Source organism: Oryctolagus cuniculus, chromosome 9 (assembly GCF_051225735.1).
Source record: "Oryctolagus cuniculus isolate XC-2025 breed Fujian yellow rabbit chromosome 9, ASM5122573v1, whole genome shotgun sequence".
Lineage (NCBI taxonomy): Eukaryota > Metazoa > Chordata > Mammalia > Lagomorpha > Leporidae > Oryctolagus > Oryctolagus cuniculus.
In genome coordinates this window covers 77,759,902-77,782,133 of record NC_142875.1, presented here as the reverse complement: position 1 = coordinate 77,782,133, position 22,232 = coordinate 77,759,902, and the positions used below count along the sequence as shown (strand labels likewise).

The window sequence follows — 22,232 nt, the reverse complement described above, 5'->3', positions numbered from 1 at the left end:
GGCGGCCATTGGAGGGTGAACCAACAGCAAAGGAAGGCCTTTCTCTCTGTCTCTCTCTCACTGTCCACTCTGCCTGTCAAAAAATTAAAAAATAAAATAAAATAAAATAATGCTAAAGAACTGTTATTAGTTTTCAAGTATAATATTGGTATTATGCTAATTCTTTTCTTTTCTTTTCTTTTCTTCTTCTTTTTCTTTTTCTTTTTTTCTTTTTCTTGACAGGCAGAGTTAGACAGTGAGAGAGAGACAGAGAGAAAGGTCTTCCTTCCGTTGGGTCACCCTCCAAATGGCTATCACGGCTGACGCACTGCGCCGATCCGAAGCCAGGAGCCAGGTGCTTCTCCTGGTCTCCCATGCGGGTGCAGGGCCCAAAGACTTGGGCATCCTCCACTGTCTTCCCGGGCCACAGCAGAGAGCTGGACTGGAAGAGGAGTAACCGGGACAGAATCGGCACCCCAACCAGGACTAGAACCCAGAGTGCCGATGCCACAGGTGGAGGATTAGCCTAGTGAGGGTGGTATTATGCTACTTTTAAGAGTTCTTATCCTAGAGAGCCATATTAAAGCAGCTTTAGATCAACTGAAATGATGTCGTGGATTTGCTTTAAAATAACCCACAGTGGACAAGGAGGGAGGGTGGCAAGAAGAGACTGGGAGAGAACAGAAATGAACCAAGACTGGCCAGAAGTTCTAAAAAGGGAGCATGAAATTTCATTATACTCTTCTCTACTTTTATGTGCTTGAAATTTTTCAACATAAAACTTAAAAAAAAAATCATGGCATTGTAGCTAAAAAGCTTAGGAATGTATATAAGTCAGACTATCTGATAAATTGATGGATACTGATGATAAATTGACAGATATTTTGGAAATAAAATTTTCCAAAGACAGTATTAGTGTGAATCAGACTTTTAAGAGAATAGTTAAAAGTTCCTAAGAAAAATAAACCATTCTTAAATACTTAAAAATTTCATTTATTAGTACCATATGTAATTACACATGGTTATTATTTCTTCATTAAAACAAGAACTGGAAGAATCCTATGAACAGTCTTGTTTATCTGATATATGCATTTGAAATAAGTATGTATTATTCTATGTTTCAAATCAGTCTATATATTTCTGAGTCGAACACACTGAGAATGTACCATGTGCCAGACTCTCTGCTAGGCACAGGAAGATATCATGATAAATAAACAGATGATGTTCCTGTGCAGCTGGCTAGGAGTCAGTGACAGGAAAGCTGGGGGACAAGGAGGTGGAACAGCAGCCAATGCACCTGCCCTGGGGTCGGGGAGGACAAGGGGAGCTTGAAAAGGTAAAGCAAGCCCAGCTGGCCCTAGCACAGGACACTGGAGGCAGAAAAGCTGGAGGAGACCAGAGAGGAAAGGAGGGCTGGGCTCTGATCACAGCAGGCCTTTTAGGCAAAAGGAAAGGTTTGGTATTTCATTAAAATGGGCAGGGGTGTGATAGGGCGGGGGGGGGGGGTGTCAGACAGCCATTGTTGGCTCAGGGGGTTAAGCTGTCACCTGCATTGCCAGTGAAGTGGGCAGGCATATAGGTTAAAATCGATTAGGTTTGTGAGCTGGAAGACCACGCCTTCACCACGCCCCTGTGTGACCTCACGCCCTACCTGATACCTCTGCCACACCCCTGTGTGACCTCATCCCCCTACCTGGCCACACTTGGGTGCCCACCAGCCAATCAGGTTGATTAACCACTCCCCTTTGGAAGTGGGTTAAAAGCCCAGGACACAATGTGTCCAGCTTGCTCTTCTTCCCTGGCCTCTTGCCAGGAGGGGGCTTGCTGTAGCACTGTGCCTCCAGGGCGCATGGCCTTCAGGCCTTGTGCTCTAGGCTTCCTGGCCCAGATACAGGCCTAGATGCTCTTCCATGTGGCTGGTTCCTGGTGCTCGGTATGAACCCCTATTTACCTCTCTCTCTTATTAAATAAAGCTCTCACTCTCCTATGCATCTTTCTCACTAAATAAAAGCTTAAAACGTACCATGCTGCCTCATTTATCTGTGCCGGTATTTAGAATTCTCTAAATATTAGGCAAGAACCCTCTTGGGCTTATTAATATCGGGGATTTAGTAATAAGCCCGTGATGAAATCGTAAGGCACCCCAAATTCCGGTAGCACATGTGGCACCCTGAATAGCATTTATAGAGAACTTTAAGGGGCCACATTTCAGTGTAGATTTTAGGGGGTCTTTTCCTGATTTCACCAGCATCCCATATGGGTGCCAATCTGAGTAACAGATGTTCTACTTCTGATATTACCTTCTATCTACTTCTGATATATTACCCTGCTAATACCTGGGAAAGCAGTGAGAGATGGTCTCAGGGCTTAGGTGCCAGTAACCCACCTGAGAGAGCTGGATGGAGGCCCTGGTTTCAGCCTGGCCCAGCCTAGGCCATTGCAGCCATTTGGGGAGTGAATCAGTAGATGGAAGATCTCTGACTCTTACCTCTCTAACTGACTTTCAGATAAACAAACACATCTTTAAGGGGGAGGCGGGGGGGCAAGGGAAAGCTATTAAACTTGGGAGCAAAATGATTATATTTGCATTTTCAAAAGACTATGCTGCCTAAGTTGGGGTGCATTGATGGCTGTGGCACAGGCCAGTTTGGGAAAAAAAGGGCAAACACATCGCAGGGGTTGGTGTTATGGTGCAGTGGGTTAAGCCGACACCTGCTGGCAACTCATATGAGCGCTGGGTCAAGTTTCTGGCTGCTTCACTTCCAATTCAGCTCCCTGCTAATGTACTTGGGAAAGCAGTGGAACATGGCCCAAGTGCTTGGGCCCCTGCCACTCACAGGGGAGAACTGGATGGAGTTCCAGGCTTCTGGTTTTGCCCTGGCCTGACCTAGCCTAGGCCATTGCAACAATTTAGGGAGTGAACAAGTAGATGGACGATCCCCCTGCCCACTTCTGTAATTCTGCATTTCAAATAAATAAATAAATCTTTAAAAAATAAATAAATAAGAGACCACATTGCAGTTATCCAGGCAAGAGCTTATGGTGCAGAAAGCAGGCATATCTGAGGAATAATTCAGATTATTTTCTAAGTCAATTACTTTAGACAAGCAGGACTCTTGCTAAAATGTAACTTTCATCCAACTGAGATTTATTCAGGCTTGATCTCATCCTGTGAAATCTGAAGAGTCTGCGATGGAAGAAAAGAATGAATAAATGGCTTCTATTAAAAAATGAGACGGTCTATTCCAAAAACAGGTATGGAAGGGAGGAAAGATAGGATCTGAATGTAGAGGTAAGAAAGGTATGTGTACTGGTGTGGCAGGGCGTGGGTCCCGGTGGGAATGAGGGTGGTCAGAACCGATGCCTGCCAGCCACAGTGCAAGAACTCCATACGAGTTTTTTAAGTGATAAGAAAGTGTGGAAATATAATGGAGGAGTGGACAAGAGGATGAGAAGAGAGAGGTGGAAGGGAAAAATGGACTGAGTAGACAGGACCACTGAAAGAAGCTTACTGAGTAGTCCAACTATTGAAACACAAAATCACACTCACAGAAGACATTACCGTAAGTTAGACTACTCTAGAATTAGAGAATTTTTAAAAAAAAAAAGTTCTTTGCTTTTAGAAACAGTCCTGTGTCCATTTTTGAAAACATAAGTCAATCTGACACTAAAATATGTTAGACTTGGATATACAGATTTGTATATCTGGGTGACTTTCAAGTTTTTCATTCAATAGAGTTAGAATTCCTGGGCTTTGTCATTAGCATGGAACCAGTGACCAACCCAAATGCTCCACCTGCTAGTGAAACCCTAATTGTAGAGCTGGACAGGGACTCCAGAAATTGACCCACTGCTCTGGTCTCCAACTCAGCTTCTCATTCACGTTCTATACAAACCAATAAGCTAAAGAGTTTCTAGTTTCCAGGATCACCAAGAAAATATCTTCCTTCTAATGAATGAATGTTCTTTAAGCAAAACTAAGCAACACAAAAGCAAAACAAAACAAAACAAAACAATCTCTCTTTTATTCACCCCCAACTAATATCACTTCTTCCATCTACCAAAAAACAAACTGCAAGCATGGGGCCTTATAAGGACCTTCTCAGTTGAAGTCTCTTGATTTAAAATTCTGCCGTTCACTTGGGGACAGTTCATTCCTCCTCACACTTCACAGATCATACAACTTAAATGTCAAGGCAGTTCCTGAGACTATACCCACCTATGAGATTGGATACTGCCAATTCTACTTTCCATTCCTGTACGTGACTCCAGCGTTCTCTGGAGCAGAAGCCGGCCAGCTGCTCACACTGCAGCAGTACCCACCCTGTCTTTCCCCCAGCCCCATGTCTGTCCCCTGGTGGTGGTGGTGGGGGGACCTCATATAAGTGTTTTGAGCTGAGTTGCACACTGCACTGACCAAAGAATCTCTGAAAAGCTCTGGCTTCTAGAAGTTATCTTCCAAGTCCATATGAAGCTGGAGAAAATTCCTAAATTCATTTCATTTAGAGCCAGAAGGACTTCAAGGGACAAAAGCCAGTGTCCTGTTGGGGTTGTGATCATCTTGAGTGCAGTTATCCATTATGATGTTCATTGGCCAAAAGTAGCCAAACTAACCTGCTGTGGTCTATTTGAGATTCAAAACAAATACTGTGTTTTGTTATTAAAACCACCACCCTAAGTAAGAAAACTGGGACTTCTACTATGCTGTGAAAACAATGAGCTCACTTGCTATTAACACAGCATCTGTATTAAGATGCAGTAAACACAGTGAAAACTGGTGGGCCCTGCGCCAGCCGTGCTGGTCAAGAGTTCCTCCTTGGACCTCCTAAATCAGCTTTACTGTGTCATGAGGCACTAGAAGTCAGAAAGACCTGAATTTTCCTCAACTCTAATTCACATGCACAACCAATCTGTAGGAAAAAGGTTTCAGAAAACCCTCTTAGATGTTTTACTGTTGTGTTTATTGTCAGCTATTCAGAGGACTAATTCATGCAAAGTAGCCTATAAAATTTATCTCATTGCACTGTCAAACCAGGGACATTTTGGAGTTTGGGACATAAAAGGACAACTTTTAGATCCCTGTGGCTCATACAAGACTGGGCTTTCTTGTGAAATGAGAAATTAACTGCTCAGACAATTGAAACTACATGGGGAAAAATGAAATCAGATCCAAACTTGACTTCTAGACTGGGGAGATGGAACAACATTCTGCATTCCTCTCTAGTGCCTGAAGGGCTCACAGCTCAAGAGGATTATGGAATTTGAAGAACTGCGGAGCTATTTCATGGAAAAGAAAAACCACAGTCCCAGAAAGGATCCATACATTACTGATGGGTTTGAAACAGTTTAATTTCCTGTACCTGCCTTTGGAAAATAAAGTACCAAAATGTGTCTGAAGGAATTATAAAATACCTGCATATTGAGTGCGCCTCAATTTTGAAAACTGACCTAAGCCAAAGAGAAGTATCCTGGGATTCTGGAGCCAAGTTTATGAATCTTAAGGTTATTTTAAAATATTTTACCACTGGGTAATGCATGTGCTCATCTGGCTCAATAAAAATACATTCTTTTAATGTATTCATGAGTTGAAAACAAATTAGGGGATACAATCAGGAATGTTAACCTACAATTGCAATGTGCCCTAATTCTTGAGAATGTCAGTCCATAAAATATCAATATTTTATGATGAAATGAATGATGAAAGTTGATCAGTGAGTAGCATCAAGCTTTAAATAGTTCTTTTGTAAGAAAAAATTTAAGAATCTTTTAAGGGGAATGATTTCATCTTATTCTAAAACAAATCTAATGTTACAGTAAAGAAGCTAAGCTTTACACTTATTTTCAATAAATATCTGTATGTCATATATAAGATCTATGGTCATGTGTTCCAATATTAAAAATAAATATGGGCACTTGTACTCAATAGCAAGTTCATCATTCAATGGCAGGGGACAGAAAGACACAATTAAGCTAAGCAATTGTACATTCTCCTGTACCTATCCAAATTCTGAGATATTATACAAAACACCAACAAAAACTTGGGGGGTAATCTGAAATACAGGATAAGAAAAACTAAGCTAGACTTTTCATTTTGGTTTAGTCATTAAATGTTATCCCCAAATCAAAAGACACAGTGATTTAGAAAAGATGAAGGTTTAAACAGTTTATGTAAATGGGGCAGTATGCATACTGGACTCATTGCTCCATGAAAAAACATAGGTTGAAAACTATAAACATGCTCCATAGGGTTTAAATAATTCCTATATCATAACCCTGTAAGTCCTGAGGGCAGAAAAGTGAAATTTAGAGACTTTCCTAGCTTCTGAAGCCAACATCACACAAACAAAGCTTCCAAAAGACAATATTACCCCTCTTTCAGGGAGGAATACAAAAGCTAGGATACAGTGTCCACCCCAGTAGGGAATCCCTCCCTCTCATCCACACTGTCATTTATTCAGGCCTACAGCAAGAGAGAAAACACCTGCTATCTACCAGTCAATACCTATGGTTTGGGGAACAGTGCCACAGGAAAAACAAATCCAAGTATATTCCACAAATTACCTCTTTTTTTCTTTTCAAACAATACTTTTGCAACAAAATAGAACTACCGTATCTGTACACTTCATTTCCTCATCGACCTTCTTTTCCCTGCTAAGAAATATTAGTTATTTGGAGTAACAGAAGCCGAAATGAGGAAAATCTACAGATATGAGAGTATCAGCAAATTCTCTCTTTTGATTTCCTAGATTTTAATAACTAATGCTAAGCATAAACCTTCTTCTTAAGCTGAAGTTTATTTTTACCCTGTTCAAAAGTAGCTTCAGTAATGAGCAAATAAAAAATGTTATTCAGAGAGGCACTGCTAGGGTCCTACTCTTGAAATGAAGAGAGACCCACCATTCCGATCTGCCGGTGTTCGTCCATCACCACGGATCTGTTTGGTGTATACTGAGTTTGGTATATACTGACTCTCAGAGGTGTAAATAAGGTGGCTTCAATACAAACATTAAAAACTTGACACTTCTAGAAAAAAGCTAAAGTGAAAAGTTTAGAGTTTTAGTCTCAGTATTATAAAAGCAAGCCACGTGGTCTCAGGCACGTCATTTCAGCCTCAGCTTTCTCATCTGTCAAGTGGGCTCAATCAGTAATTCTGCTCTACCCACCGTACATGCCTGTTGTAATTTTCCTAATTATATAATGAAAACTGCACTATATAAAGGAGATATTATGATGAGTTCCTAACCAGGGGAACCCTATCTATAGATTTTCTAAAATTAAAAAACAAAGTTAGGGGCTGGCATTGTACCATGGCAGGTAAAGCCATCGCCTGCAACGCCATGTTGGTTAGTGTTCTAGCTGCTCCACTTCCAATCCAGCTCCCTGCTCATGGCCTGGGAAAGGCAGCAGAGGATGGCCCAAGTGCTTGAGCCCCTGCCAACCGTGTAGGAGACCTGAATGAAGCTCCTGGCTCCTGGCTTCGGTCTGCCCCAGCACTGGCCATTGGGGAGTAAACCAGCATTTGGAAGATCTTATTTTCTCTCTCTTTCAAAATAAATAAATAAATCTTTATAAAAATAAAAAACAAAAGTTATTTGAGAGGCAGAGAGAGAGAGTGAGAGCAAGCCTTTCCATCTTCTGGGCTGTGGCAGAAGCCAGGAGCTGGGACCTCAATCCAGGTCTCCCATGTGCGTGGCAAGTACCCAGTTACTTGAGTCTGCATCACTGCTTCCCAAGGGTCTACGTTAACAGGAGTCGTAGTTAGGATCCAGAGCAGGAATAGAATGCTGAAGTGGGACATGGGTGTCTTAAATGCTAGATCAATGTCCAAACCCTAATAGAATTTTTTTAAAGATATGAATTAAAATAGGCATATTCTCACAAGAAGGACATTTCACAATGTTTTGGAAGTGAAATCCACCTGGACAGTTTGCCTGATTTGTCCACAGTTCATGCTCCAGTAGAAAGCCAGAAGAAATGCAGAAGTTCTAAGAAATCCCAGGAGTAATGCCCCCCCACCCCCATTTTTGGGATCACCATACTGTCTCCAAATTTTCTCCTTTAGCCTAGAGAGACCTGTCCTAATTTTGTCAGGCACTCATATATTCCAATGTTATTTGCAACTCCACTTTTCTATCAAATCTTTCTAAAGAAAGAGAACCTTGTTTAAATACATCCTAAGTGCCTCAAAATCCTGTAGACCCAGGCAAAGAAGAACCTAACTCTTCTGCCAGCGGACTCCAGGTCTCTGGAGCTGGAGTAGGTTGGAAAGAAGCAGAACTGCTTTGAACTACAAGAGTATTGGAGGTGGTAGTGTCCAGACTCAATGGATCCAAAAAATGCTGTGGCTCTCCAAGAGACACCTTTGGTCTACAAGCAGCATGACATAAAGCTGAGAGGACTCACTTGCTTTAGAATCCTCTGTAATAAAGTTAGCGAACTCTGAAAAAGATGTGTCATTCTAATGATTATTTAAAAGGCTTACCTATGGGAATAATGTAAGCATTGTAAACCAAATAAATTTCAATGAACAATTAATTAATTCTCCATTCTCACTTATACCTAATACTTTTCAAGTTGAAATCATAATTCCTATAATAGTAGCCAAAGTGGCAATAAAAACAACCAGTGTATAGATTTTGCCCATGAAGATATCCCTACTCTTAAAAATTAAAGTAGAAATATATCTTTGCAGGATTTTTATAGAACTAGGTTTTCCAGAATCGAGGGTTTTCAACCTTACCTAATTAACTTGAGAGCTTCCAGCTCCTCAGCAGTTAGGAAAGGCGTCATCTTCAGGAAAACCATGTTGAAGGTGCACTCATCCAAGAGCACGGCTGCCTTCTTCACGTCACTGATGGTGATGGTGACGTCTGCTGTGTTTGAAAAGAACTGCTGCACACTATCTGCCAGGCAGCCCACAGTGACATCTCCCACAAACAACAGGTCGATGTTTGCCTGAATGAGAAGGAAGAAAGCAGACGTGCCACATCATTAGTATCTGGGCATGCACAAAATGTCACATAGCAGACATCAAATAAATAAAGGCTCCAAATGCAAAGACTGCTGCACAGCTGGTCGGCTGAAAGCACCTCAAGGAGAGGGCTATGAATTGCATGTCTTCAGCACCTAGGGTGGTAGACAGATTTAATGCTATTTTCAAAAGTTTTGCTTATCACTGCTATTCTACTCCTATCTTCCTGCAGATTTGTATTTATCAACAGATAACATTCTTGTGACTCCCAATCGCCTGTCCCACCAGAAAATGTTTTTTTTTTCTTTTTGAAGAGAAAACCAAACTTGTATCTCTCCTGCATATTTATTTTGGTGAAATACACATTCCAGAGGACAGAGAAAGATCTAAATTCCTAAATCCTATAGAAACAAAGTCCTTTGAATGGAATACACATGCTATTCAAATCCCAATATTAGGAATCCAAAAGACTATTCCAACTAGAGGGTATTTTCAACTACATGCAATTGGGAAAAAATAGCATTCCTAAGCTCACTTTTTATTTCTGTTTCATTCTTTTAACTAATGAAGAAAACTCCTTGAAAACGGCCAAGAGGGGATGGCACTGTGGCATAGTGGGTAAAGCCACTGCCTGCAGTGCTGGCATCCCATATCAGTGCCAGTTCAAGTCCTGGCTGCTCCACTTCCGATCCAGTTCTCTGCTATGGCCTGGGAAATTAAAAGATGGCCCAAATCCTTGGGCCCCTGTTTTTGCATGGGAGACCCAGAAGAAAATCCTGGTTCCTGGCTTCAGATTGGTGCAGCTCTGGCAGTTGAGGCTTCAATTGAGGAGTGAACCAGTGGATGGAAGACCTCTTTCTCTGTCTCTCTACCTCTCCTTCTCTCTGAGTAACTCTGACTTTCAAATAAATAAATAAATCTTAAGAAAAGAAAGAAAGAGAGAGAGAGAAAGAAAGAAGGAAGACCTCTTTCTCTGTCTCTCTACCTCTCCTTCTCTCTGTGTAACTCTGACTTTCAAATAAATAAATAAATCTTAAGAAAAGAAGGAAAGCAAGCAAGCAAGCAAACAAGCAAGCAAGACGAGAGAGAGAGAGAGAAGGAAAGAAGAGAGAGAGAGAGAGAAAGGGAGATGGTCCACAGTGGGGCTTCCCAAGGGGAACAAGAAAGAACGGGTGAGTTACAGGAAATTAAGCAAGAATTTAAAGTAAGCAAAACTTCTGCACTTCTATCAGCTCACATTCCAGTTATCATCCTTCCTTCCTTTCTCCTTCTCCTTTTCCTTGTCAAACCTTAATATACTCTCTTCCCTAGAAGCAACCACTATCCACAGTTTGGTGTCTATCTTTCCAGACAATTTTCACAAACATATAATACATAACTATAGCTTTTTTAATAAATGGGATATTACATTCTTAAAAGGTGAGTTGCTTTTTTTCACTTAAAAATGTAGCTTGACAATGTCTTGAAAATTCTGGCTCACTGGAAATATTTTTATTTTCCAGGTTGTTGTAGATTTATTCTCTTCAAAATGTTGCCTATCATTTTGGGAGAATCAAGAGTGATGTGATCTGTAATCTTAATCCTGTCCTCATTTCATTTTTTTAAAAGATTTATTTATTTATTTGAAAGTCAGCTATAGAAAGAGAGGTAAAGAGAGAAAGAGGGAGAGAAATCTTCCATCTGTTGGCTCACTCCCCAGAAGGCCACAATGGTCAGGGCCGGGCCAGGTCAAAGCCAGGAGCCAATCCTGTCCTCATTTCTATAATAATCGATCAAGCCATTCTCTTAATGCTGGATTTTGATGTTAATATAATGCTATGATACTATTGTACATTTGTAAATAAATCTTATGCAAATAAGCATATATCTTAAAGTCAAAACTACAACAGTTTTTGAACTTTGTTATTGTCAAATTGTTCGTGAAAGATACAAAACTCATGTCCCCACCAACAGTATATTTCAGTACCCATTCCCACAAACCCTTACTGATTATCTTTGCTCTTTTAAAAATTTTGCCAGTATTGTGAGGAAAAAAGAAACACCTAATTTTCCCTCATTGGCATGTTTTCAAAATAATGGTGAAATTGAGTACCTTTTAATCTTAGTGGTAAATCTGTATTTCTATTTATTGCATATTGTACTTATTATACATGCTCACTTACTACCTTTGTCTACTCTCCTTTGCAAGGCTTGTCTTTTTCTTACTATTGTTAGGGAGCTTAAATATTTTGGATATTAGTTAACTACTTGCTTTTCCAATTTGTCATTTGGCCTTCAATTTTGATTATAAGGTATCTTGTTACTCATAAATGTTTAATATTTGTAACAGGAGCTAATGTTGGGCACAGCAGGTTAAGCCACTGCCTGTGAGGCTGGCACCCCAAATGAGTTCCAGCTTAGGTCCTGGCTGCTCCACTTCCGATCCAGTTCCCTGTTCATGTGCCTGGGAAAGCAGTGGAGGGCAGCCCAAGGGGCCCAAGCCACCCACCTGGGAGACCTGGATCCAGTTCCAGGATCCTTATTTCAACCTGCCCCAGTACCGTTGTGGCCATTTGAGGAGTGAATCAGTAGATGGAGGATCTGTCTCTCCCTCTCATAACTCTGCCTTTCAAATAAATCAATCTTTAAAAAGTATATTTAGTAATGAATGTAGCATTTGTTTATGACTTTGGTGAATTCTGTCTTGTTTTCACAGTCAACTGTTTATGTTCAAATATTCCTTGATAGTATATTCTAATGATTTTTTATTTAACTTTGCCATCTGGGAATTATTTGGCAATTAACATGAGGTGGGTATATATGATTTCATCTTTTTCACATGTAGATATAACTGTGCCAAAGGCATTACTGAACAGGCTCTCTCTCAGTGTTTTCAAGCGCCACCATAGAATGTGTGTGTCCATCTGTTTCTAGACTTCATTCTGAACCACTGATCTATGAATTTATTTCTGTACAATATGATGGCTAATTACTAGTTCTTTCAATGCATATCATATTTGATAGAGCATATGAGGGCACTTCAAACTGCATGAAAAAGTGGAATTAAGAGATAAAAATATGCAAAATTTATTTCTCAACATAAGCTCCATTAAGTTCAAGACATTTTTATGATTGATAGTACCAGCCATTCAGTCTATCCCTAAAGAATTGAGGGTACCAGGAATATAACGTTAATGAAGCCATATTTACATTACTGAAGAGACACACATGTTCTTTGAAGACTCTTTTAAGATTAAGAAGCAAAAAAAGTTAGAGGAGCCAGGTGAGGACTGTGAGGTGGATGTCTCATGTTTTCTCAGAGAAACACATGAAATTGCCCTTGTCTGATGAGAGGAGTGAGCAGTAGCTGTCATGGAAGAGAGAACTCTCTGGGGAAGCTTTCATGAGTGTTTTTCTACTAAACCTTTGGCTTTGTCAAAACACCCTCAGAATAAACAGAAGTCAACAAGCAAAATGCTTTGCATATGTCCCCCAAAACTGTTGCCATGAACCTTGCTCTTGGCCACTGTTTTGGCTTTGACTGGACCACTTCTACTTCTTGGTAGTCATTTCCTGGAATGTGCTTTGTCTTCAAGATCACACTGGTGAAGCCACATTTCATCTCCTGCCATAATTTTTCAAATAAATGCTTTAGGATCTAAACTGTTTAAAATTTCCATTGAAAGCTCTGCCCTTGTCTGCAGCTGACCCAGGCACAACTGTTTATTCCACTTTTTCAGTCAGAATTGTGTAAATGGAACTAATTGAGTACTCTGTGGTCTTGTCTATTGATTCTGCTGTTAATCATTGGTCCTCCTTAGGCCACAAAAACAGTGTTTTTTCCTTGCATATTGATATGGATGGTCTGCTGCTGGGGGCTACATTTTCAACATCATTACATCCCTTCTTCAAATGAATTATTCCTTTATAAACTAATGATTCCTGTTGGGCACTGTCCCCATAAACTTTTCATAAAGCACCAGTGATTTCACTATTCTTCCACCTAACCATCAACACAAATCTGATATTTGTTCTTGCTTCAATTTTAACAGAATTCATCTTGCTCTTGTAAGGCTCTTTTCAAACTGCTGTCTTATTTTTAGTGCCTCAAAATATATCCTCCTATTCAGACATGCTATAACAATTTAGTATGAGTTTATTTTAGAATGAAGAAATTTGGAAAGACATGCATGGTCTTTTCATAATACACATTTCCGCGAATCTTTTGAAGAATATTAATATTGTTTCCTTCTTGTTATTTGTCAGTTTGGTTCTTAGATATTCTCTCACAATTTTTCTTCCAACAGAATTTTAGCATTAGTTTGTCCAGGAACCCTATTAAGTTTTGATTATGGTTGGACATAATTTAAAGGTTAACTAGAAAATATTCTGTAGTAAATCTCCCAATTAAGGAGGATGACTCAGAGAATTTGGTTTTATTAATATTCTTCAGTTTTATAGTTATTTTCATATAGTTTTTGCTTACGTTCTTGCATTTTTCTTTCTAGGTATTTCAACATTGGAAGTGATTATGAGGGGATATATTTTCTCCCTCATTATATTTTCTGACTGATTATAGCTGACATATAGAGAGGCTACTGATTTCTATATAAGGAACTTGTTTTATGTCCTTTATAGTACTCTCTATTTAGTTCCAATACATTTTGATTCTTCTCAATTTCTTAGGTAGAAAATAATACTTTTTAAAAAAAAAGATTTATTTATTTGAAAGGCAGAGTTAGAGAAAGAGGGAGGGAGGGGCAGAGAGAGATATCTTTGATCCACTGGTTCACTTCTCAAATGGCTGCAATAGCTGGGGCAGGACTAGGTTGAAGCTAAGAACCAGGAGATTCATTAGGGTCTCCCCTGTGGGTGCAGGAGCCCAAGCACTGGGGCCATCTTTTGCTACTCTTCCAGGTGTTTTAGCAGGGAGCTGGATTGAAAGTGGAGCAGCCAGGACTCAAACTGGCACCCATGAAATACTGGTATTGCCTCCAATCATGCTGTCTTGAAAAAGAAAATAACATTTTTATATCTGTTCATAGAGTTTTTGAGGCTTTTTTAAATGATCTTAAAGAATTGGCTAGACCATCCAAAACAATGAATAGCAGGAGTGACAGTGTACATTCTTTCCTTGTTCTTTTGGTGGGAATATTTCAAATACTTTTCTTACCAAATATGATACTGAAGGTTTCTGGTCAACATCCTTTATTAAATTAAATTTTTTCTCTTTAAAGACCAAGAATTATAAATCATAAATGAGCCCCAGATTTTTCAAATGGTTTTACAGTATTGACATTATATTATTTTTTATCCTTTAATCTGTTAGGTAGTGAATTACATTAACAGATTTCCCAATGCCAAGCCCTCATTGTAATGTTGGGATAAACCTATTCATGGCATGTAATGGATTCAAGTTATTCATTTTTAGATTTCTACATCTATGATCATAGATTAAATTGCTTATAATTTTGTTTTATTGTCTTACCTGCTTTAGGTATCAGGGATATGCCAGGCTTGAATAGTGAAACAGACCACTTCAATATGATCCCATGGTCTTGAATACTTTTATACAGAGTTACCTGCTTCTTGAAGTTTAGATAAAACATGACTACAAAACCTTATCCTGAAGGCATTTATAAACATGGGAATTTGATTAACTTTTACAATTCCTTAGTGATTATTGGTAAATTAACATTTTCAGCCTTTCCTGAAGTGAATTTTGCTCATGTATATTTTAAAAAATCCATAACTTTGAAAAAATGCATAACTTTGAAATATATGTAAGATTTATTACTGTTATTGAGTTAAAGTTTCTAACTAGAAATGAATATTTAATTTTTTAATCTATCTTTGCTGATAATGTATTATTGGAGAAAACAGAGCCATTTGATCCAATTATATGTTATATAATTGGTAGTTATATGTGACTAAATTTAAACTTTTGTTAATTATAATTATATAAATCAGAAATTTTGTCTACATGTAATTAGTTAGACAGCATAATATCCACATGTAGTAATCAGACAGCATAATAACAGAACATTTTCATCATTGCAGAAAGTTCCATTGGACAGCATATCCCATAGATGTTGACATAAGAGTACATTTATGTTCATTCACTACTAAAGAGTATACACCTTCTATTTATATTTCCATTTTAACTGAAGAGTTTATTAACTATGAATAGGCATATTTAATTTTCAAGAGGAGAGTATGTTTGCTTTTGGTTTTTAATTTTTTTGGTTATTCATTAGTTCATTTCTTATTTCAATTCATCATCCACAGTGAATGTGTCCTGCATAAAAACAATGTACTTTTTAGTATTTGTTGATATTTTATTCACAATCTAAAACACTGTCAATTTTTGGTAATGTACAATGGGTATTTAAGAATAATGCTTATTTTCTGTAGGGCAAAAAGGTCTATTATACGTCTTTCAGAGCAAACTTAATTTTTTCTTCGTTAATTCACTTTAACTTTCAGTTTATGAGACAGTTATGTTAAAATCTCCTTAAATTATGGTCTTGTCAATTTATCAATTTCTCTAACTATAGGTTCTATTTTTAATTATGTTATAAAGGTTCATAATTATACACATTTAAACTAATATCAAGTGATAATATTTAAAACATACTATATAATGATTTATAATGACTATTTGGCATGTTACATACTACAAATTGATAATCACATATAGAAAAAACATATATATTATATATACATATAAAATATACATCATTGCCCTTTTTAATACATTTGGGATTTTATTTTGTCTAAATATAGCTCTTAATTTTTCGTATCTCTATATTTTGAAACTTTCCATTCATTTTCATTTTGTGTGACTTTTTAAAATAATATATAGAATTTTTTATTTTTTTCCACCATTTGAGTTTTTAGTTTTTAATGGAAGAATATAATTACAGGACATCAAATATGATTAAATAGCCAATTAATTGGTAAACATGTATAACAATGTAAAACGCTTTTATTCCTTTCATTTGTTATTTCAGGTTTCCCATTTACTATATTTTTTTTCTCCCATGTCTTCCGTATGCTGATCAATTTTTTCCCATCCTGCCCCTCCTATAAATGCTTTGCAAATTAAATCCCTTAGAGTTCTATCTTTTAAGTAGCTAATTGTCTTTGTGTTTTGAAATAGTTTCAGATTTACAGATGAGCCACAAAGAGTATGCTGAGTTGTCATAACCTCTCCATCCGGCTTCTCTCAGAACGTCTTACACACCATGCATTTTAATTAAAACTAAAAAAAAAATTGCAGTTCTTACAAAAATCTTTTTTAAAAAACTAAGAATTTAATATCAAAACAGTGCTATTTGAAAGCCTTTATTTGGGTCTCACTAATTTTTCTACTCAAGTCCTAGATCCCCATCCAGGACAACAAGTTATATTTAGCCTTCATGTCTCTGAGTCTCCTCTAATCTGTAATGATTTTCCACTTTTTCCTGATTTTTTCAAGAGTGCTGGTCAAGTATTCCGTAGAATACCCCAATACTTGGACTTGTCTGACATTTTCTCATGATTACACTGGGATCATGGATTTGGGGAGGAACCCCACAGACACAACACGTCCTTCTTATAGTGCCAGCACGTTTTTTGAAATAAAGGCAGGTTTACTCCGAAAGCCAAGCAATTTGGTTTACTTCCCTCCTGAGCAGACAGCCATCTTCCCTTTTCTCTTTCTTGCTAATGAAATAGGTCTGGAAATCCCCCACACCTGGAGCCCTTGTCCCATACACAGTTCATTTTCTTTACAAAGCAGTCCTGGCTTTTGTCCTAGGGTTAAAAGTACTGTTGCCCCCACAGTAGGAGGAACTGAGAGAGTCCCAGGAGGAGGCGCCTGCTGGCCCAGGTGCGGTACATCCAGCTAATTCAATAGGACGTGAACACCTTCCATCTTTGTGTCTCATTGAGCCTAGACTATCCCTAAAATTGTGTTGCCTCTGCATTTCTTCTCCTCACATCTAGTAAGATGTAGTTTTTCTACTTTTATTACACTAGCATTTTGATCCCATCTGCTTTTTAAATTACAAGTTGCCCTGTGTATTTATTTATTTTTTTTAATGTTTAGAGAAAAACTGCTTTGTTCGAACCAAGCTCCCATTAGGGACTAGGTATTGCATTTTGTTATTATGTCTCATTGGACTTTTCAGAATACTAACCCATCACTTTATTTTTCCATATTTATGTCCTAAAGGTATCATTCCATCTAAAATGATCTCCTGCTAAGGGGTTTGGGATAGACAGGGAGGTTGACATGTGTGCTCAATCCACCACCATGAGCCAGTCTCGCTCACCTGCCCCCAGTGACCTTAATAAAAATAAAAAACATGAACTTTTTAGCACGGCCTTTTATAGCCTGATGTCTACCTACCTGAGCTTGTTTCCTTCTGCTTCCCTCAAACACCCTCATTCTCAGCATAACATTTTCATATGAATTTTGCACCACACCAGAGCACACTGGGGCCTTAGTGTGGTTTTGTTTCATAAACATCCCTCTCTTCCAGCAACACGGGACCTTAACCCACGGTGCTGCTCGCCAGTGCAGATCGTCTGCACATCTCCACTGTAATACATGATATTCTTCTCTTCTCTTACATTGCCTTCTTCAAAGCCAAGCACTGGAACAGTCAGTAACAAGTGGACATAACAGGAGTGATTATGGGTTTCTTTTTTAATTAACCTGGCTAATAGAGGCAACTTACAAATGTCCACAAAAGAACCCACCTAGCATGGATGGAATGGCCATATAATTTATCTTCCAAACTGATATACTTTTGAGAATGAAAAGGAATGCTATTGATAACTACACTAATATAATATCTATAAATCAAGGTTTCCTGGACTATGAATGGCTTGTAAACCTTTCCATTAGAAGAGTTTATTTTTCTCCTTTAAAAACCCTAATACTTCGCGTGTCTGCTTAAACATGGTTGATATTTATTCCATACACAGGTATTCACTGAACCATACTACAGGACACACAGTGCTGAACGCCAGGAATAAACGGTGAACAAACAGGCAAGGTCCCTGCCCTCATGGGGCTTTTATTCTCCACTTTCAGAAAGCATGACTTTGAATCACTGCAACACAGAAGAGGGTACAAGCTTCAGTTCCACCAAAGCTGTTAACTGATCTCTGCTAACAGTCTGACGCAGTGCAGAGAGGGCAGAAAGACCAGTGTCTGTCACTTAGCTCAGGCACCTACTAGTGGCTTTGAAGAAAATACTGCTGTGATCCTCATCTGGGCTTACACTATGAGACTGTTAGAAGGAGCAATGTTTGTACAAATGCTCTAAAGGAGGTCATTGCCATGCTCTCTCAAACACCACCAAACCTGTGCACAAAGAACACAGAAAACATCAGGTCTACCAGACAGAAAGAGAGATGTGAGGTGGGGGGGATAGAACTGGTAGGGGGGTGGGAATGGGCCCATGCCCAGGCAGTAATAATAGCTCTAATCGGAACTGCTCCCTGCATTGCTTGAGTCACAGAGTTCAGCAAAGAGGGTGTCTTGCAGAGCAAACGGTAAGCTTGCAAGAGCAGTAATCAGCTGCCTGCCTAAAGTCCTTTCCCAGCAGGCACCTGCTGATCTGACTCCTAGTGTCTTGCCAGAATCTGTCTGTCTCGTGGAGAAAAGTCAAGAGTGAGCTACATGGGGTAGAACGTGGGTTCTGGGAAGTAGGGAGAAAGCTGTAAGAGGTGGGAAAGAGATCCAGAAAGGGATGGGAGGCACAAGCATCATGACCCTGCCGCCCTGCCCAGGAATCTGAAGTTTCTGCACAGTGCCTTGTGCCACGGCACAGAGGGAGTACAAAATAAAGTGGTTCTGCACAGAGCTGATTTGTTCTCTTGCCACAGGCTTCTTTCCCTGCCCTACAAATTCAGTGCCATTGCACACACAGAATGTCAACCATCAAATCAGAGCTTTGCTCCAGTGCACTTTCCAAAGGTAACAAATTCACTGAGTACCAAATACCTTTACAAACAACAAAAATCTGAATATTAATTCAGTTAAAAATACCTTATTGGAATTGTAATAAGAACATGAGTAGTAAGAAGGACCTATTGATAAAATATGTTTCCAGTACCTCCTTCTTTGTAAAGCTGCCTTTTAGTACATCTAAGATTTTCACCTGTGAGCACAATTGGAGGACAGTAGGCTTCCTCTGACAGAAAAGCTTCTTCCATTCAGATTGCTTACTGTAACTTTTATTTTTTAAACAAAAGCAATACAGATTCATTGGGAAATACTAGGAAATTTTAAAAAGCCTAAAGTGAAAATAAAAAACATCTGTAATTCCACCACTCAGGAATAAGGACTGCTAATACCTTGCGGTATCTCCCTTAAGTATAGGCAGTTTTTACTAATGTGACATCATCATCACCAACATTCCTTATCCATTCTGTTTGATTTCCATGGTCACAGACACACAAGGCACTTTAAAACACTGGATTTCCATTTGCAATCTGTGGCAGGCTAAATCCTTAATTAGTAACAGCAGGTGCTAAAGCGCTTAAAGCAAATCACTCCCACATTTTAGTGAGTTGTTATTTATGTCACTCTTATCACCGGGAGCAGCGCCTCCGACAATCAGGAGCAGCTGCATGGGCCGCTGCTCGCACAGGGCCACGGTGGGCCTGCAGTTTCCCCAGGAGCCCAGGGATTTAACATCCAGCAAGCTGCTCTTCCAGCAAAGGCACACAAAAGGTTCAGCCGGGGCTCTGACTCTCACGGGCAGGAGACCATAATTACCTACGTACTACTACATAATCAGCTGTTTTATTCGGAATTCCATTTTGTGCAGTTTTGCTTAATCCTGTACCATAATATTTCTCCTGAAGAGTTAAAATCAGTTTCTGCATCTTAAGGAAATTAAGAGAAAAATCTGCCACACAGGTCCACTTCAAGGTGGTGATGATTCCGTTCTGGAAAGCTTGTTCTCGAGATTAAACACCCACAGCCTTGTCGGGGCAACAAAACGGCACTCAGCACGCGAGGCTTCCCCTCACACCCGCCCGGAAGAAACCCTCGATAAGAGGAAGCCGATGAAGGCCAGCGGGCCTGGCCTCCGGGCTGGGCGAGTTTTGCTTTCCCTTTCTTCCTAGCGCGGTAGTATTCACCGTTGGTTTTTTACCTAGAAGCGTAACAACGCCAACCTGCGCCTAGCTAAGCGGGTGACAAGTGCTTTCAGAAGAGGCCAGCGAGCTTGCTGATTTTCAGGGCGGTGGGAGGGCCGTGCGGAGAGCGCCCTTCTCTGCACAGAGCTGCCTGATTAGGTGGCCGCTCCAGGAAGGACACTCGGCGACACGCTGCTAGTGGGTGAAAAAAAAAAAAAACATGAACTTGCCAATCCGTGCAGCGACAGGAATGCATATTAAACTTCCCATAGTAAAAACGACGATTCACGTTTTGTCCAGAAGTGGCTGTCCAATGCTCTCCAAGTGGCCTTCTGCTTGAAAGACGACCAGGATCAAGAGCAGGGAGGAGGATTTCTTTCATAGAACAGCTTAGCTCACTTTCTGCCTTGGCCTCTTTTGCTGAGGTAATTTAGCCCGGCTTCCAACCTCAAGGCCCTGGAGGCCGGAGGCCGGGTCCTCCGGATGGCCTCTCTGGAGCCGCGTTCGCAAATGGCCAGCTCAGGGCACCTGGGCAGGGAGGCCTTGCCAGAGCCTGGAAGCCGCCCTCTGGCGGGCCCCTCGATGGGAGCTACCTGAGGCCAGCTTTCGAGGGTAGAGGCGCCAGAACCCAGCGCCTGCCCGCGGGTTTATAAACGCAGCTGCCTCCCCTTCTTCCTCCTGCGCCTCTTACCTGGTCTGAAAGCGGGCCGAGCTCTGGGCTGATAATTGAGGCCGCCATGGCGCGCTGCGCACGTGCTGGGTCCTGGGGCAGCCTCCCCACAGGAGGAGCTCGGCAGCCCGCCGCGTCCTCCGCGAGCGCGCCCTCCGCGCTAATGGCTGCAGCTGTGGGAGTGCACGCCCCTTAAAGTGGCCTTGCCTCTCCTCGCCTCGGGACCGGGCACCCAGGGCAGCTCTGGGACCCTCTGAGGAGCTGGCCTGATCTCTGCCTGAGGGGGCTTTTCCCAGTGTGCCTAGCAAATGTGCTCCCAGGGCCTTAGCAGACCATGGCATTTGCACTTTGCCCACCCCAAGTTCACAAAGCACTAGGACTCAGAATCGCCACCACCCCTCCCTGGGGAAGCCTGGGGCTTATACTTATTTAGGGGCAGTCTTTTAAGTTCAAAGGTTAAGAATTAGCGAACCCTTAGGATTTTTTTCCCCTTTCCTAGACAAACACGTATAGGATGGGGAAGAGAAAAGCTGTCCTGGCGCTTTTTTTCTAAACCACTAAGGAATTAAGCACTTTCGAAGCATTCGTTTTGTCCCGTAGTGTCACAAATATCTTGCTGTTTTCTCAACTGAGAAAGTAAGACAATAAGGAAGAATTCCGGTGGCTACTGTTGTAGGCCCTCTGTTGAGCTTTCATTAAACGCTTAGATCTATTGAGCACCAGGACTGGTGAGGGATCCTTCCCTTCTCCTGTCTGTAACATGGCGGCGATTTTTCCACCGCTGGCAGTGTGGTGGTAAGAAACTTGATCTCACTTGAACACTGGCTACTTAAGTGCTCTGGGGGAAACGCGACGGCAGGTGGGTCATTTCTGGGCAAGCCTCCTGGTGTGGCAGCAGCTGCTGCCTTTCGGGAACCCGATTTAGATCATGAGAGCAATGCAAAAACATTGCTGCGGTTCTCCGTGCTTTTGATATAAGGAAACAGTACCGATAAATTTCTAACGGGATCATTCTGCATTATTTTTGGGAGTCAATGCACACATTTTAATAAAAACGAATTTTGCTTCTTTATTGTGTGATGAATCAGGAATTGAACATCTAGAAAAATGTCTGTAAAGCAGTGGGTTTGTTCACCACCACAGGGCAATGGTGGAGTCGTGCCCAAACACTGGGGTGGGGTGTGAACTGGGGGAGCTTTGAGCATTTTCTTCGTGAATGGGAACCAGATTTTCATTGCATCTGATTCTAATAATGAGAGACCCCAGATACTAGGGAATGAAGTCAAGCAGAACAATCTGCATTATCATGCTTCTAAAAGAGAGTTACAATATGGAGGAAAGGCGTTAGATGGTGCCCTAAACTGTTCTAGCTGCTACACAACTGTCACAGAATGGTGGCTTATAAACAACAGAAATTTTACTTCTCCACAGTCAGGAGACTAAAATGTCCAAGATCAAGGCATTATCAGATGCAGTGTGTGGGAAGCGCTG

The 22,232-nt window shown here is 40.4% G+C and overlaps 1 protein-coding gene across 4 annotated transcripts in view; it reads right to left on the bottom strand.

Moving 5' to 3' along the window:
* SOHLH2 (spermatogenesis and oogenesis specific basic helix-loop-helix 2) overlaps positions 1 to 21,056 on the bottom strand; it is a 56,566-nt gene extending 35,510 nt beyond the window's left edge. Inside the window, exons 1-2 of one of the 4 annotated variants that reach the window (XM_008273548.5) lie at positions 20,763 to 21,056; positions 8,720 to 8,934 (exon numbers count right to left, since the gene is read on the bottom strand). In XM_008273548.5, coding sequence (XP_008271770.4) covers positions 8,720 to 8,934; positions 20,763 to 20,810 — 263 coding nt within the window. In that variant the 5' untranslated portion in view covers positions 20,811 to 21,056. The remainder of the gene's footprint in view (positions 1 to 8,719; positions 8,935 to 20,762) is intronic. The other 3 variants (XM_089303709.1, XM_089303710.1, XM_089303711.1) reach the window with 3 other exon arrangements.
* Between the last annotated feature and the right edge of the window lie 1,176 nt (positions 21,057 to 22,232).